Here is a 15,012-nt window from a genome sequence, read left to right as displayed (position 1 = left end):
GTGGTGTTTAAAACAATGAGGTTGGGGGCCAGCACTGTGGCATATGGGCCAGCATCCCATATGGACACCAGTTCATGTCTTGGCTGCTCCTCTTCAGATCCAGCTCTCTGCTCATGGCCTTTCCCCATATCTCCTGAACCCACGTGGGAGATCCAGAAAAAGCTCCTGGATCCTGGCTTCATTATGGCCATTTGGGGCCGTTTGGGGAGTGAACCAGTGGAGGGAGATTTTTCTCTCTGTAGCTCTGCCTCTCAAATAAATAAATAAAATCTTAAAAACAAACAAACCCGGCCGGCGCCGCGGCTCACTAGGCTAATCCTCCGCCTAGCGGCGCCGGCACACCGGGTTCTAGTCCCGGTTGGGGCACCGGATTCTGTCCCGGTTGCCCCTCTTCCAGGCCAGCCCTCTGCTGTGGCCCGGGAGTGCAGTGGAGGATGGCCCAGGTGCTTGGGCCCTGCACCCCATGGGAGACCAGGAAAAGCACCTGGCTCCTGGCTCCTGCCATCGGATCAGCGCGGTGCGCCGGCCGCAGCGCGCCGGCCGCGGCGGCCATTGGAGGGTGAACCAACGGCAAAGGAAGACCTTTCTCTCTGTCTCTCTCTCTCACTGTCCACTCTGCCTGTCAAAAAAAAAAAAAAAAACAAAACAAAACAAAAAAAAAAAAAACAAACAAACCCAAGACTGGGTGAAACTCCTGAGAGTGAGTGTTATTACAGGAGAGATACACAGACTGAGCTCTGTGACATGAGAATTTGTGCAGGCTAAATGAAGTAGGAATCATTTTTCAGACATAATGTAAATCAACTTTCATTTTTTTTTCCAAAGAGTTTTTAATTTGTTTGAAAGGCAGAGGCAGAGAGAGAGAAAGTCTTCTTTTTTTTTTTTTTTTTGACAGGCAGAGTGGATAGTGAGAGAGAGACAGAGAGAAAGGTCTTCCCTTTGCCGTTGGTTCACCCTCCAATGGCTGCCGCAGCCAGCACACTGCGCTGATCCGATGGCAGGAGCCAGGTACTTATCCTGGTCTCCCATGGGGTGCAGGGCCCAAGCACTTGGGCCATCCTCCACTGCACTCCCTGGCCACAGCAGAGAGCTGGCCTGGAAGAGGGGCAACCGGGACAGAATCCGGCGCCTGGACCGGGACTAGAACCCGGTGTGCCGATGCCGCAAGGCGGAGGATTAGCCTAGTGAGCCGCGGTGCGGGCCAAGAGAGAAAGTCTTATATTCACTGCTTCACTCCCCCAGTGGTCGTAATGGCTGGAGCTGGGCCAGTCTGAAGACAGGAGCCAGGAGTTTCTTCCGGGTCTTCCACTCGGGTGCAGGGGCCCAAGGACTTTCCCAGGCCATAGCAGAGAGCTGGATCGGAAGTGGAGCAGCCGGGACTCGAACTGGCACCCATATGGGATGCTGGCACTGCAGGCAGTGGCTTTACCTACTACACCATAGCGCCAGCCCCAATAGATACTTTTAAAAAAGATTTATGAGTTGGCTGGCGCCGCAGCTCACTTGGCTAATCCTCCACCAGCGGCACCGGCACCCCAGGTTCTAGTCATGGTTGGGGCGCTGGGGTCTGTCCTGGTTGCTCCTCTTCCAGTCCAGCTCTCTGCTGTGGCCAGGGAGTGCAGTGGAGGATGGCCCAAGTACTTGGGCCCTGCACCCCATGGGAGACCAGGAAGGGGCACCTGGCTCCTGGCTTTGGATCGGTGCAGCACGCCAGCTGTAGCAACCATTTGGGGGGTGAACCAACGGAAGGAAGACCTTTCTCTCTGTCTATCTCTCTCTGTCTAACTCTACCTGTCAAAAAATAAATAAATAAATAAAGATTTATGTGGGGCCGGCCTGTGGTATAGTAGGTTAAGCTGTTGCATGCAGCACCAGCATCCCATATAGGCACCGGTTTGAATCCCCACTGTTCTGCTTCTGATCCAGTTCCTTGCTAATGTGTCTGGGAAAGCAGTAGAGGATGGCCCAAGTGTTTGGGCCCCTGCTCCCATGTGGAAGACCCAGAAGGGTCTTCTGGCTTTGGCCTGGCCCAGCCCTGGCCATTGCAGCCATTTTGAATGTGAACCAGTGGGTGGAAAACCTCTCTCTCAGTCTCTCCCCCTCTCTCTAACTCTGCCTTTGAAATAAATAAAATAAATCTTCTAAAAAAATTATTTATTTAAAGGCAGAGAAAAAGAGAGAGAGAAGGACAGAGGGAGGGAGAGAGATTTTTTCCTTTCACTGGTTCACTCCCTAAGTGGCTGCAACAGCTATGTCTGGGCCAGGCTGAATCTAGGAGCCAAGGACTCCATCCTGACCTCCCACATGGGTAGCAAGGGCCTAAATACTTGGACCATCTTCTGTGGCTTCCTAGGTGCCCTAGGAGGAGCTGGATCAGAAACAGAGCAGCTGCCACTCCAAGGGGGCATCCCAAGTGGTGGCTTAACCTGCTGTACCACAACACAGGGCCCTGCAATAGAGTCTTAGGTTTTATATCTCACCTAGCCGTTAAGATGCCACTTAGGACTTCCCATAGAGAATGCCTGCATGTGAGTCTCAGCTCCACGCCTGATTCTAGCTTCCAGCCAGTGCACAACCTGGTAGGCATCAGGTGATGGGTCAGTGTCACCCTCCTAGGAGATCCCGGATGAATTTCAGCTTCAGCTCTGCCCAGCCCTAGCTGTTACTGGTATTTGGGGAATGCACCAGAGGATGACAGACCACTCTTTATTTTTCTTTTCTTTTTTTAATATTTATTTTATTTATTTGAAAGAGTTACAGAGAGAGAGAGAGAGAGAGAGAGAGAGAGGTCTTCCATCCGCTGGTTCACTCCCCAGCTGGCTGCAACAGCTGGAGCTGCACCGATACGAAGCCAGGAGCCAGGAGCTTCTTCCAGGTCTCCCACGTGGGTGCAGGGGCCCAAGGACTTGGGCATCTTCTACTGCTTTCCCAGGCCACAGCAGAGAGCTGGATCAGAAGTGGAGCAGCCGGGACTAGGACTGGCGCCCATATGGGATGCTGGTGATTCAGGCCAGGGCTTTAACCTGCTGCGCCACAGAGCCGGCTCCAGACCACTCTTTCAAATAAATAAATAATTGAAAAAGGAAAAGAAATAGAGCCTTGTAGGGCAGCAGGACAAGGGAGAAGAAATTACAGGTTCCTAAGACTTGGGTGGGGGCAGTCTTGGGGTCGGTAGAGTACAGCTCAGCAGAATTTCAGAACTAAGCAGAAGACACAAACACAATGGCAGAGCTGTTTGTGTTAAGGGTCCCAGGTAAAAGGATAACCTGGCTTAGCAATTTGGAGATGGGGTGGAGTGGGCAGAGGTCCTAAGGATGGACCAGAAGCTTAATGGAAATTTAGGCAGGGCAGAAACTGAGGTTCAGGGACCAGCTCTGAGAAGCCAGAGCAATTAGGTGGGAAATGGGAGCAAGTTCAGAGATGCCTGGAGTGGGTGAGGTGCCCTAACGTGGTTATAAAAGAGTGCATTTTAGCCCTGTGCAGGTTAGCGGCTAATATAGGTCAATGTTCGAAGGAGAATTTTCCGAGGCAGTTGACTTCGATGGGGCCCTCCCGCAGACCATCCTTCTCTCCCTCAGTCAGCACAGAAGGGGTCTGCAAAAGGAAGCAGGCAGTAGGGGGTTTGGGGACGCCCCCTACGGAGCTCTCGCCTCGTCGGTCACCCCGCTCCTCCCGGAGCACTTCCGGCCGCGACCCAGGCCCCGCCCCACGGTCACGCCATCAACACGCGCCGCGCCGCGCCGCGCCGCCCTGCTTGGTGTATTCGGCCCCGCCCGCGCGGCGGTCGGCACCCTGGCACAGCCAGTTCTTGTCATGGTCCTGGCTTGTGCTTTGTGAGTTGGCAACCGCAGTTCCCGACGCGGCCCTTTCCTGATGGCGGCAGCCGCGGCGGCCCTGGCAGCGGCCGACCCCCCTCCCGCAATGCCGCAGGCGGCAGGGGCTGGAGGGTCCACCGCCCGCCGAGACTTCTATTGGCTGCGCTCCTTCCTGGCCGGAGGTGGGTGTCCGTCCGCAGGACCTGGTCGCCGGGGCAGGGTCGCGGGCAGGGCAGTTGCAAGCATATGCTACAGTGCCCTGCTGAAACCTCTTTCTAGTGATAGTCACCTAGCTGGTGACAGCCGGGTCCTGGGGAGCGGGCCTTGGGCTGTCGTGGGAGAAGCCGGGCAGGTGGAAGGACTGAACTAGAAAAGTGTCCTTCAGGGTTGGGACCGCGTAGAAAGACCCCAGGTTTTAACGCAACTCGCTGGATACCTCTTCGTTTTACAAAGACCGTAGGTGACCAAATGTAGAATTGGATTTCACTGTTTGCTTATAGGAAAACAGTTACTAGAGGTTAGCTTTTTAAAGATGACTGGAAAGCTTTGTTAAACTTTACAGCCAAATCTGCTTCCGGTGATTCTCTTTAAACTGTTTTAAACTGCCAGAACTACTTGACAAGCTCGGCTGTTAGTATGACTGTGGAGCCACAGGTTCCTGTGCTTTCTGCCTACTTATAAAGACACCTTTAAATCTTTTCAGAGATATTTATTTTTATTTGTTTGAAAAGTAGAGCAACAAAGAGAGATCTTCCATCCGCTGATTCACTCACCACATGCCTATAACTAGCAGGGCTGTGCCAGGCCAAAGCTAGAAGCTGCGAACTCCATCCAGGTCTCTCAAGTGGGAGTCACCTGCTGATTCCCTGGATTGTAAGAGGAAGAATGAGAACTGCAACCAGCACTTTTATACTGGCTGTGGGCATGCTAAGCAGTGGCTTAAACTGCTTTGTGCCACAGTTCTTTTCCCAAGAGATGTTTCAATCTTTGCATTCCCATAATTGCTTGTCTGAATTGTCATCACTTAATTAAGGCTGGAAATTTTAAAAGTCTTACATTATGAGGACTTACAGAAAGTAAGATTTGTAGACTGTAACACCAGTATACCTGGATGTTGTTCCAGGCTCGTGGCTTTGATGTGCCCAGCCTTGGCTGTCGGTTTGGGGAGTGAACCAGCAGATGTAAGATCTCTCGCTTTCTCCCTCTCTCCCCCCTTTTCTTTGTCACTCTGCATTTCAAATACGAATAAATGAATCTTGTAAAAATTGGTGATTTTTTTCTTCTGAGAAAAAGGACATTCATTCCTGCCAGGAATATTGGAGTGCCAGCTATGTGCCTGCTTTGTGCTTGGTATACATCACAGAACAAAATAAAGATGTGTGTCCTCCTGGAATTCACATTGCTTGGGGAATTGTGGGGAGAAAGACAGTAAACAAAATTAAAAAGTTATATTGTATGCTAGAAAGTGGTGAATGCCCAAGAAGCAGTGAAAGGGAGAGCATGCAGAGATGTGAAGTGGGGTATGTGCAGGATTAAAAAGGATGCAAACACTTGAGGATGCAAGGGAGTTTAGCAAATTGATGTCTAAGGGGGAGCATTGCAGGTGGAATGTAAAGCTAAAGCAAAACCTGCAAAGCTAGAGAAGGCCTGGTCTGTTCAAAGCATAACAGCAAGACCTATGACTCAGGCAAGTGTTGATCAAAGGACATTAGAGGCCAGAACCGCAGCTCACTAGGCTAATCCTCCGCCTTACGGCGCCGGCACACCAGGTTCTAGTCCTGGTCGGGGTGCCGGATTCTGTCCCGGTTGCCCCTCTTCCAGGCCAGTTCTCTGCTGTGGCCTGGGAAGGCAGTGGACCCCATGGGAGACCAGGATAAGTACCTGGCTCCTGCCATTGAATCAGCGCGGTAAGCCAGCCGCAGCGCGCCAGCCGCGGCGGCCATTGGAGGGTGAACCAACGGCAAAGGAAGACCTTTCTCTCTGTCTCTCTCTCTCACTGTCCACTCTGCCTGTAAAAAAAAAAAAAAAAAAAAAAAAAGACATTAGTGCCGGCACTGTGGCTCACTTGGTTAATCCTCCGCCTGTGGCGCCGGCATCCCATATGGGCACCGGGTTCTAGTCCTGGTTGCTCCTTTTCCAATCCAGCTCTCTGCTGTGGCCCAGGAAGGCAGTGGAGGATGGCCCAAGTGCTTGGGCACCTGCACCCGCATGGGAGAGCGGGAGGAAGCACCTGGCTCCTGGTTTTGGATTGGCGTAGTGACTGCCGTAGCAGCCATTTGGGGGGTGAACCAACGGAGGGAAGACCTTTCTGTCTCTCTATCGCTGTCTAACTCTGTTGAGTTAATTAAAAAAAAAAAAAGAAAAAAGAAAAGAAAAAAAAAAAGGAGATCAGAGAAAGGGAAGCCAAAAAGGAGTATACCTTGTATACCATTATAAAGATTCTTTTGGGGCCTGCATTTTGGCATAATGGCTTAAGCTGCTGCTTGCAATGCCAGCATCCCATACAGGCACTGATTCTAGTCCCTGCTGCCTTTCTTTTTATTTTTTATAGGCAGAGTGGACAGCGAGAGAGAGAGAGAGAGAAGGGTCTTCCTTTTGCCGTTGGTTCACCCTCCAATGGCCGCTGCGGCAGGCGCGCTGCAGCCGGCGCACGGCGCTGATCCGAAGGCAAGAGCCAGGTGCTTCTCCTGGTCTCCCATGCAGGTGCAGGGCCCAAGTACTTGGGCCATCCTCCACTGCACTCCCAGGCTACAGCAGAGAGCTGGCCTGGAAGAGGGGCAACCGGGACAGAATCCGGCGCCCCGACCGGGACTAGAACCCCGTGTGCCCCGGTGTGCTGGCTCTGCAAGGTGGAGGTGGAGGATTAGCCTATTGAGCCATGGCGCCGGCCCATGCTGACTTGCTTCTGATTCAGCTCCCTGCTGATGTGCCTGGGAAAACTGCAAAGGGTGGCCCAAGTACTTGGGCCCCTAAACCCACATGGGAGACCCAGATGACGCTCTTGGCTCCTGGTTCCAGGCTTTGGCCTCACTCAGCCCAGGCGTTTGCAGCCATTTGGGGAATGAACCAGCAGATGCCAGATCTCGGTCTCTCCCTCTCTCTGCCTTTCAAATAAATATTTTAAAAAATGTATTTTATTTTTTTTTTTTTTTTTTTTGACAGGCAGAGTGGACAGTGAGAGAGAGAGAGACAGAGAGAAAGGTCTTCCTTTGCCGTTGGTTCAGCCTCCAATGGCCACCGCGGTCGGCGCGCTGCGGCCAGTGCACTGCGCTGATCCGATGGCAGGAGCCAGGAGCCAGGTGCTTTTCCTGGTCTCCCATGGGGTGCAGGGCCCAAGCACCTGGGCCATCCTCCCCTGCACTCCCTGGCCACAGCAGAGAGCTGGCCTGGAAGAGGGGCAACCGGGACAGAATCCGGCGCCCCAACCGGGACTAGAACCCGGTGTGCCGGCGCCGCAAGGCGGAGGATTAGCCTAGTGAGCCGCGGCGCCGGCCAAAAATGTATTTTATTTTTTAAAAGATTTATTTTATTTATTTGAAAGGTAGAGTGTCAGACAGGAAAAGACAGAGATCTTCCAATTGCTGGTTCACTCCCCAGATGTCTGCAACAGCCAGGATTGGGCCAGGAGTCATATCCATCCCACTTTCCAACTTGGACAACAGGGGCCCAAGTACTTGGGCCAGTCTCCAGTGCCTCTCAGATGCATTAGCAGGAAACTGGATCAGAAGTGAAGCAGCAGGAACTGGTGTTGTAGTGTGGCTGGTAAAGCCACTGCCTGTGTAATACCAGCATCCCATGTGGGCGCTGGTTTAAGTAATGGCTGCTCCATTTCTGATCTAGCTCCCTGCCCATGCACTAGGGAAAGCCACAGAGGATGACCCAAGTGCCTGGGCCCCTGCATCAAATAGGAGACCTGGAAGAAGCTCCTGGCTTCTGGCTTCATCCTGGCTCAGCCCTGGCTGTTGTAGCCATTTTGGGAGTGAATCAGCAGATGGAAGACCTCTCTCTCTGTCTCTGCCTCTCCCTCAGTAACACTATCTCTCAAATAGATAAAATAAATTTTTTTTTTTTTAAAGAGAAGCAGCAGAACTTGGGATGTCGCCATCACAAGGGGTGGATTAACTCACTGCAATACAACGCCTACCACCCCTGTTATAAAAATGTTATTATTGGAGTACCTTCCATGGTGGTTGTTGGGAAGAGATCAGAGTTCATTTTTGGACATATTAAACTTTGTGATGTTGATTAAACACTGAACTAGTGTTTTGGGAGTGTGGAAATGATAGTAACTGGGACTTTTATGTACTTATGCTGGTAGGAAACCACTTTGAGGAACTGGTTGGTAACTAACTATAAATACATTGATCATTTATATGACATATGATCTAGTGGTTCCAAGATATATACCAACGTATATATATTTCTTTTTTCTTACATAGTAAATACAGTAAATAATATCTTTAAAAAAAAAAAAAGTCACCGGCGCCGTGGCACACTAGGCTAATCCTCCGCCTTGCGGCGCCGGCACACCGGGTTCTAGTCCCGGTCGGGGCGCCGGATTCTGTCCTGGTTGCCCCTCTTCCAGGCCAGCTCTCTGCTGTGGCCAGGGAGTGCAGTGGAGGATGGCCCAAGTATTTGGGCCCTGCACCCCATGGGAGACCAGGATAAGTACCTGGCTCCTGCCATCGGATCAGCGCGGTGCGCTGGCCGCAGCGCGCCAGCCGCGGCGGCCATTGGAGGGTGAACCAATGGCAAAGGAAGACCTTTCTCTCTGTCTCTCTCTCTCTGTCCACTCTGCCTGTCCAAAAAAAAAAGTCTGAAGGGACTGGTTGTGGGGAGCAACTCGGACTAGACTGTTACTGGAATTAAGACTTATTCTATGCATCTGCTCTCCCACAATATGGCGCTGAGAAGGGAGTAACAGCTTCTACACAGCTGCCTCTCACCAACTTGAGTGATGACCTGCAGGAGCTGATCCTGCTCCTGATTGGAGGAGAGCAGTGTACTCGGCGTGTGGGTAGCAGAGTTGGGATTGGTGGAAGAGGACTATAAAGGAGGAGAGAGACAACATGCACCAGGAACATCTAAGGGGAACACCTGAGCAGCCCCCAAGAGAGCCAGCCGGCGGTGTGCCGCTCCCCCGCGGAAGTGGGGAAAGTGGCAGGGGGAACCGCCCTTCCACGGAGGTGGAAGGGTCGGTAGCCAACCCGGGAAGAACCAGCAGCAAACCCGGGGAGGGCCGAGCAGACAAAAGAACAGCGCAGGGTCCTGTGTCATTCCTCCGCGAAGAGGGGGAGCGACATAATGGTGCCGTGACTCGGATAGGAAACCTAGGAGGGAAGAAGCGGGAAGAAACGGGAAGAAGTGGGAAAATACCGGAGAGAGAGACTAGCAAAGAGCCTAGGGAAAAGCCGGACGGAAAAGGTGCCGAAAGAAGCTATCGAAAGCCTAGACATAGACTCGGATATGGACTGTGGGAAAGAAGTTAGGATTGAAAGCTAGGATTGAAAGTGAAAGTGAAACCAAGAAGAAACTTAGACTCGGATGCAGACTATGGCGGGGAAGCTAGGAGATTAAAAGCGAAAGTGAAACCTAGAAGAAACTTAGACTTGGATACGGACTGTGGGGAGAAGCCAGGAGAAATGAGAGGGGAATATTGTTGGAAGAAAAGTTAGGAAACATACCGGGTAGAGAAAAATGTTAGGGAGGATGAAGCCGCGGGGGCAGGCTGAGGTGGAGACGGAAGCTAGCTTGGGGTTCGTCAAGTCAGCCCGGGGAGCAAAAGGCGAAAAGCTAAAACCAGAGGCGGAGATGCGTAAGCTAGGTTGGAATCCTTCAGATTAGCCCGGGGAGCAAAAGACGGGAAGCCAAACCGAAGCGGAGACGTGAGCCAGGTTGAATTTGCCAGGTTAGCCCGGGGAACTTAGATTGAATACCGGTGGCGGAAACGTGAACTAGGCTGTGTGATTCGCGGAAGCCGCCGCGCGCAGAGAGAGCGCGCAGGGCACAAGTGGGGAGAGCGCACGGGGGCGAATAGATAGGGAATGCAGGGCTAGTGCGAAGGCCGTGGTGCAGGCGCGAAGGGCACGGAGACCACGGAGTGCGCGCGAAGCCGGGAAGCCGCCGCGGGGCGAGGCACCGAGAAGCTGCCTCGGGGCGGGCGCCGGGAAGCCGCGGGGATAAGAGAAACAGAAGTTTAGAAGTAAAATGAGAGAAATAGGAATGCTGGCAGATAGAAGTGAAATAGGAGAAATAGGAATGCCCGGAAATAGAGAAATAGAGAAAAATAAGGCCTCCCCACAACATGGCAATGAGAGGGCTTGGATTCGGTCTGCCTGATTAGTAAGACGATAAGCACCTGCAGGCAGTATGCGCCGCAGGTCACCTAAGAAAGGCATGAATCAACATCAATAAGTCTCCCCACAATACGGCACTGAGAAGGCTTTGATTCGGTTTGCCTGATTGGTAGGGCTTGTAAGCACCTGCAGACAGTTCTAGCAGAGCAGAGCATGCGCTGCAGGGCACCGAACTCAGGCACGCATCAGCGCCTAAAAACCTCCTCACAACATGGCGAAGAGAGGACCCGGATTCGGTTTGCCTGATTGGTAGGGCTTGTAAGCACCTGTGGGCAACTCTAGCAAGCAGAGCAGAGTGTGTGCCGCGGGGCACCGAAGACAGGCGCGTTTCAACGCCAAAAATAAAAAGGGGGATCTGTGGGGAGCAACTCGGACTAGACTAAGTTACTGGAATTAAGACTTATTCTATGCATCTGCTCTCCCACAATATGGCGCTGAGAAGGGAGAAACAGCTTCTACACAGCTGCCTCCAGTTCAACCAATAAACAGCAGGACCTGCTCCTGATTGGAGGAGAGCAGCGTCCTCGGCGTGTGGGTAGCAGAGTTGGGATTGGTGGAAGAGGACTATAAAGGAGGAGAGAGACAACATGCACCAGGAACATCTAAGGGGAACACCTGAGCAGCCCCCAAGAGAGCCGGCTGGCGGAGTGCCGCTCCCCCGCGGAAGTGGGGAAAGTGGTAGGGGGAACCGCCCTTCCACGGAGGTGGAAGGGTCGGTAGCCAACCCGGGAAGAACCAGCAGCAAACCCGGGGAGGGCCGAGCAGACAAAAGAACAGCGCAGGGTCCTGTGTCATTCCTCCGCGAAGAGGGGGAGCCACATAATGGTGCCGTGACTCGGATATGAAGCCTAGGCAGGGTTTAGTGTTGTTCCTCTGCGAAGAGGGGGAGCGACAACTGGTATTGTGGTGTAGTGGGTTAAGCTGCTGTCTGCCACACCAGCATCCCATATGAGCACTGATTCCAGTCCCCATTAATCTACTTTGATCCAGTTTCCTGCTAATGAGCCTGGGAAAGCAGTAGAAGATGGCCCAAATCTTTGGGACCCTGCACCCGTGTGGAAGATCTGGATGAAGCTCCTGGCTTCTGCCTCGCCCAGTCCTTTGCATTGCAGCTGTTTAGGGAGTGAACCAGTGGATAGAAGATCTCTCTATATATATATCTCTGTCTTTCCATTCCTCTCTGTAACTCTGACTTCCAAGTAAACAAAAACAAAATCTGTAAACATTTGTTTGAAAATGGAATTAAAACATGAATTAAAAATACTATCCTTTCTAAATATAGGTTTAAAAAGTTGGAAGAGTGGTTGATTACCTCTGAGAATGAGGGGCAGATGGTGATTTGGGGAGTGTAGGAGAGCGGCTTCTGGACACCTTTTTCTTGACCTGGGTGTCCTTACTTGGGTGTGTTCCTTTGCAGTAATTTCATGCATGAAGTGACATTCTTAAAATTTGTGCAGTGTTCTGTTTCCAACTTATACTTCAGTACAAAATAGCTATTGTAAGGGGGAAAGGAATTGGAGACAGAAAGTATAGGATACACTCAAAGGACTCTTGATTCAGCTGTTTGTTTTTTTGACAGTTACAGAGTTTTTCTTAAAAAGGATTACTGAAATATAACTTACTTACTTGTTTTTAACTCTATAAAGAAATGAGGTTTATTTAGCTCACAGTTCTGAAGGTTTGTGGGCATGGTTCTGTCATCCTGGCAAGGACCTTCTGGCTATATCACAACATAGTGGATAGCACCATGGTGAGAGTGCTGGGGAGAGGGAGGACTTACATGGTGAGACAGGAAGCCAGAGAGTTTTGGTGGGGGCGGGGAGGGGCTGGCTTTTTTTTTTTTTTTAAGGATTTATTTATTTAGGGGCCAGCATCATGGTATAGTGGGTAAAGCTGCCGATTGTGATGCCGGTTCGAGTCCCGGTTGCTCCACTTCCAATCCAACTCCCTGCTAATGGCCTGGGAAAAGCAGAAGAAGATGGCCCAAGTCTTTGGGCTCCTGCCACCCATGTGGGAGACCCAGTTGAAGTTCCAGACCTCTGGCTTCAGCCTGCCCCATCCCTAGTGGCCATCTGTGGAGTGAATCAGCAGATGGAAGATTTCTCTCTCTCTCTCTCTAACTCTGACTTTCAAAATAAATAAATATTTTAAGAATATTTACTTATTTGAAAGGAACAGTGATAAAGAGATTTATCTGTTGATCTTCCATCTGCTTGTTCATTCCCCAGATGGCTGCAACAGCCATGGCTGGGCCAGGCTGAAGCTGGGAGCCTGAATCCCATCTGGGGCTCCCATGTGTATGGTAGGGGCCGAAGTATTCATGCCACCTGCTGCTGCTTTCCCAAATGCATTAGCAGAGAGCTGGATTGGGAGTGAAGCAGCTCAGTCTTGAACCTGTGCTCCAATGTGGGATACTAGCATTGCAAGTGGTGGCTTAACCTGCTGAGCTACAATACCTGCCCCCAGACAATCTGCTCTCATGGAAACTCATCAGGGAGTTGAGGGACTTACATTAATGCCTTCTGAGAGTAGAGCCCCCAAGACCTAATCACCAGCCAGCAGCTTTCATCTCTTAAATATGAAATATACACACAGTAGAATCCACTCATCTTAAGTATATAGTTAAATGTGTTTTGAAACATGTTGTATAATGACCACCAAAGTCAAGATATAGAATAGTTCATCACCCCAAAATGTTTCCACCTCTCTTTGTAAAAGTCATTCTCCCTTTATCTCAGCCCCTGACAAACACTGATTTGTTTTTTTTTTTTTCCCTCAGTAGTCTTGTCTTTTCTAGGGTGTTATATAAATGGAATCATACAATATGTAATATTTTGATTGTGGCTTTCTTAGCTAAAGGAATTTGAGATGCATCCATGTTGCATTTATCAGTAGTAAATTCCTTTTCAACCAGTGATCATTATTCCTTTGTGTGGATGTACCACTTTTCATCTGTTGATGAAAATTTTGTTTATATTTTTTGGCTATTTTAATAAAGTGATTACAAGAAGTTGCATACAGATCTTTATATGGGTGTGTGTGTGTATGTGTGTGTGTGTTTGTATGTTTTTAACTTATTTGAAAGGTGGAGAGACAAAGAGAAAGCTAGGAATACACAAAAGTGATCTCTCATCTGCTGGTTCATTCTCCAAATGCTTGCAACAGCCAGGGCTGAGTGAAAGAGTCCAGAACTCAGTCAAGGTCTCTCACATTGGTGGCAGGGGCCCAAGTACTTGAGCTGTCACCTGCTAACAGGAAGTTAGAATCAGGAGATGAGCCTTCATTATGGTTTGGGGGCATACTAAGTAATGTCTTATGTCTTAACTGCTAGGCCAAATGCCCACCTGGATGGTTTAGTCTTAAGAATTATTAGAGGGGCCAGCCCTGTGGTGCAGTAGGTTAAAGCCCCAGCCTACAGTGCTGGCATTCCATATGGGTACCTGCTGCTCCACCTCTGATCCAGCTCCCTGCTAATGTGCCTGGGAAAGCAGCAGAGGATGGCCCAGGTCCTTGGGCCCTGGGCCAAGGAGACCTGGAGGAAGCTCCTGGCTCCTGGTTTTAGATCAGCCTAGCCCTGGCAGTTGTGGCCATTTGAGGAGTGAACCAGGGAATGGAAGATCTCTCTCTTTCTCTTTTTCTCTACCTCTCTCTATGACTCTGCCTTTCAAATAAGTAAAACAAATCTTAACGAAACAAAAACAAAAAAAATCACTGGACATTTCATCCTATATCAGGTGCCTGGGTTCAATTCCTGGACCCACTTCTAACTCCAATTTCTGCTAACACAAATCCTGAGAGGCAGCAGGACCTAAATAATTGGGTCCCTGCCACCCACATGGGAATCCTGGATTGCATTCTCAGCTCTTATATATTTGGGGAGTGAACAAGCAGGTGGGATATCACTCTCTAAATAAATAAATAAATAAATAAAACTTCAAACGGGTTTAAAAGAAAAAAGATTGTTATATGTTTAACTTTATAAGAAACTGCAAAACTATTTTCTGAAGTGTGTGTCCCATTTTGTATTCCTGCTGCCTTTCAGCACTTGTTACTGAGCTATCTATTTGTGCTCATTAGTTTGCATTTTCAGAGCATCTTTTCACATGCATATCGGCCATCTGGTCTCTGGTTAGGTGCTGGTTCAAATTTGGGGGATTTATATACTTTGAAAAGTATGTAGGAGTTCTAGGCCCAAATGAAAAGTTAGCATTAATCAAGTTATTTAAATGCTCTGTGCCTCAGTTTCTCTGTCCTTAAAATAGAATACTTAGAGTAACTACCTTAAAGGATTGTTGTAATGCCTACAGTTCAATCTCTTAGCCTATTGCCTGGTACGAAGTAAAACTCAATACTTATAACTATTACTGTTAACAGTGAGTGACCTTGGGAAAATCTCATAACTTTAGTTGTTCACAGTTAAAAGGAAGATAAAAGCTACTTGACCTAGCTCAGTAGACTGTTCAAATGATTGAAATCTAAGGTAGTGTGAAAACAAGTTAAGATACTGATAAAGGAAACTGCTTACTGAAAGCATTCCAAAAATTTTTATTCTACGTTTAATTCATACGTAAGTAACTAACAAGATACTAGAACAAAAGAGTCTGATAGCAAATAAAAAATATTTTTAGTTTATCCTCAGTTTTGGGTGTGTATGGTTGTAACTGCAAGGTGTCTGGTGTGTAACAGATCTTCCCAGGCAGATGAATCGATTAATTCACAGGCTTTTATTGGGGTTCCGCTCCCGGGTGAGGTTCACTGGTCCCAACAGAGCAACAGTGGGGATGGGGGAGGCACAGGAGAAGTCAGAGATTGGGAGAGCTCCTTTTATAGATTCAGGGCAT

General features: G+C 49.7%; 1 protein-coding gene across 1 annotated transcript in view; it reads left to right on the top strand.

Annotated features, from left to right (window-relative positions):
- The first annotated feature begins 3,726 nt into the window (after positions 1-3,726).
- SLC25A16 (solute carrier family 25 member 16) overlaps positions 3,727-15,012 on the top strand; it is a 64,611-nt gene continuing 53,325 nt past the window's right edge. Inside the window, exon 1 of the mRNA XM_002718453.5 lies at positions 3,727-3,997. Within this exon, the coding sequence (XP_002718499.1) occupies positions 3,874-3,997 (124 nt within the window). The 5' untranslated portion in view covers positions 3,727-3,873. The remainder of the gene's footprint in view (positions 3,998-15,012) is intronic.

The sequence above is a fragment of the Oryctolagus cuniculus genome, chromosome 15 (genome assembly GCF_964237555.1).
Source record: "Oryctolagus cuniculus chromosome 15, mOryCun1.1, whole genome shotgun sequence".
Classification (NCBI taxonomy): Eukaryota; Metazoa; Chordata; class Mammalia; order Lagomorpha; family Leporidae; genus Oryctolagus; species Oryctolagus cuniculus.
This window is presented reverse-complemented; position numbering and strand designations above follow the sequence as displayed.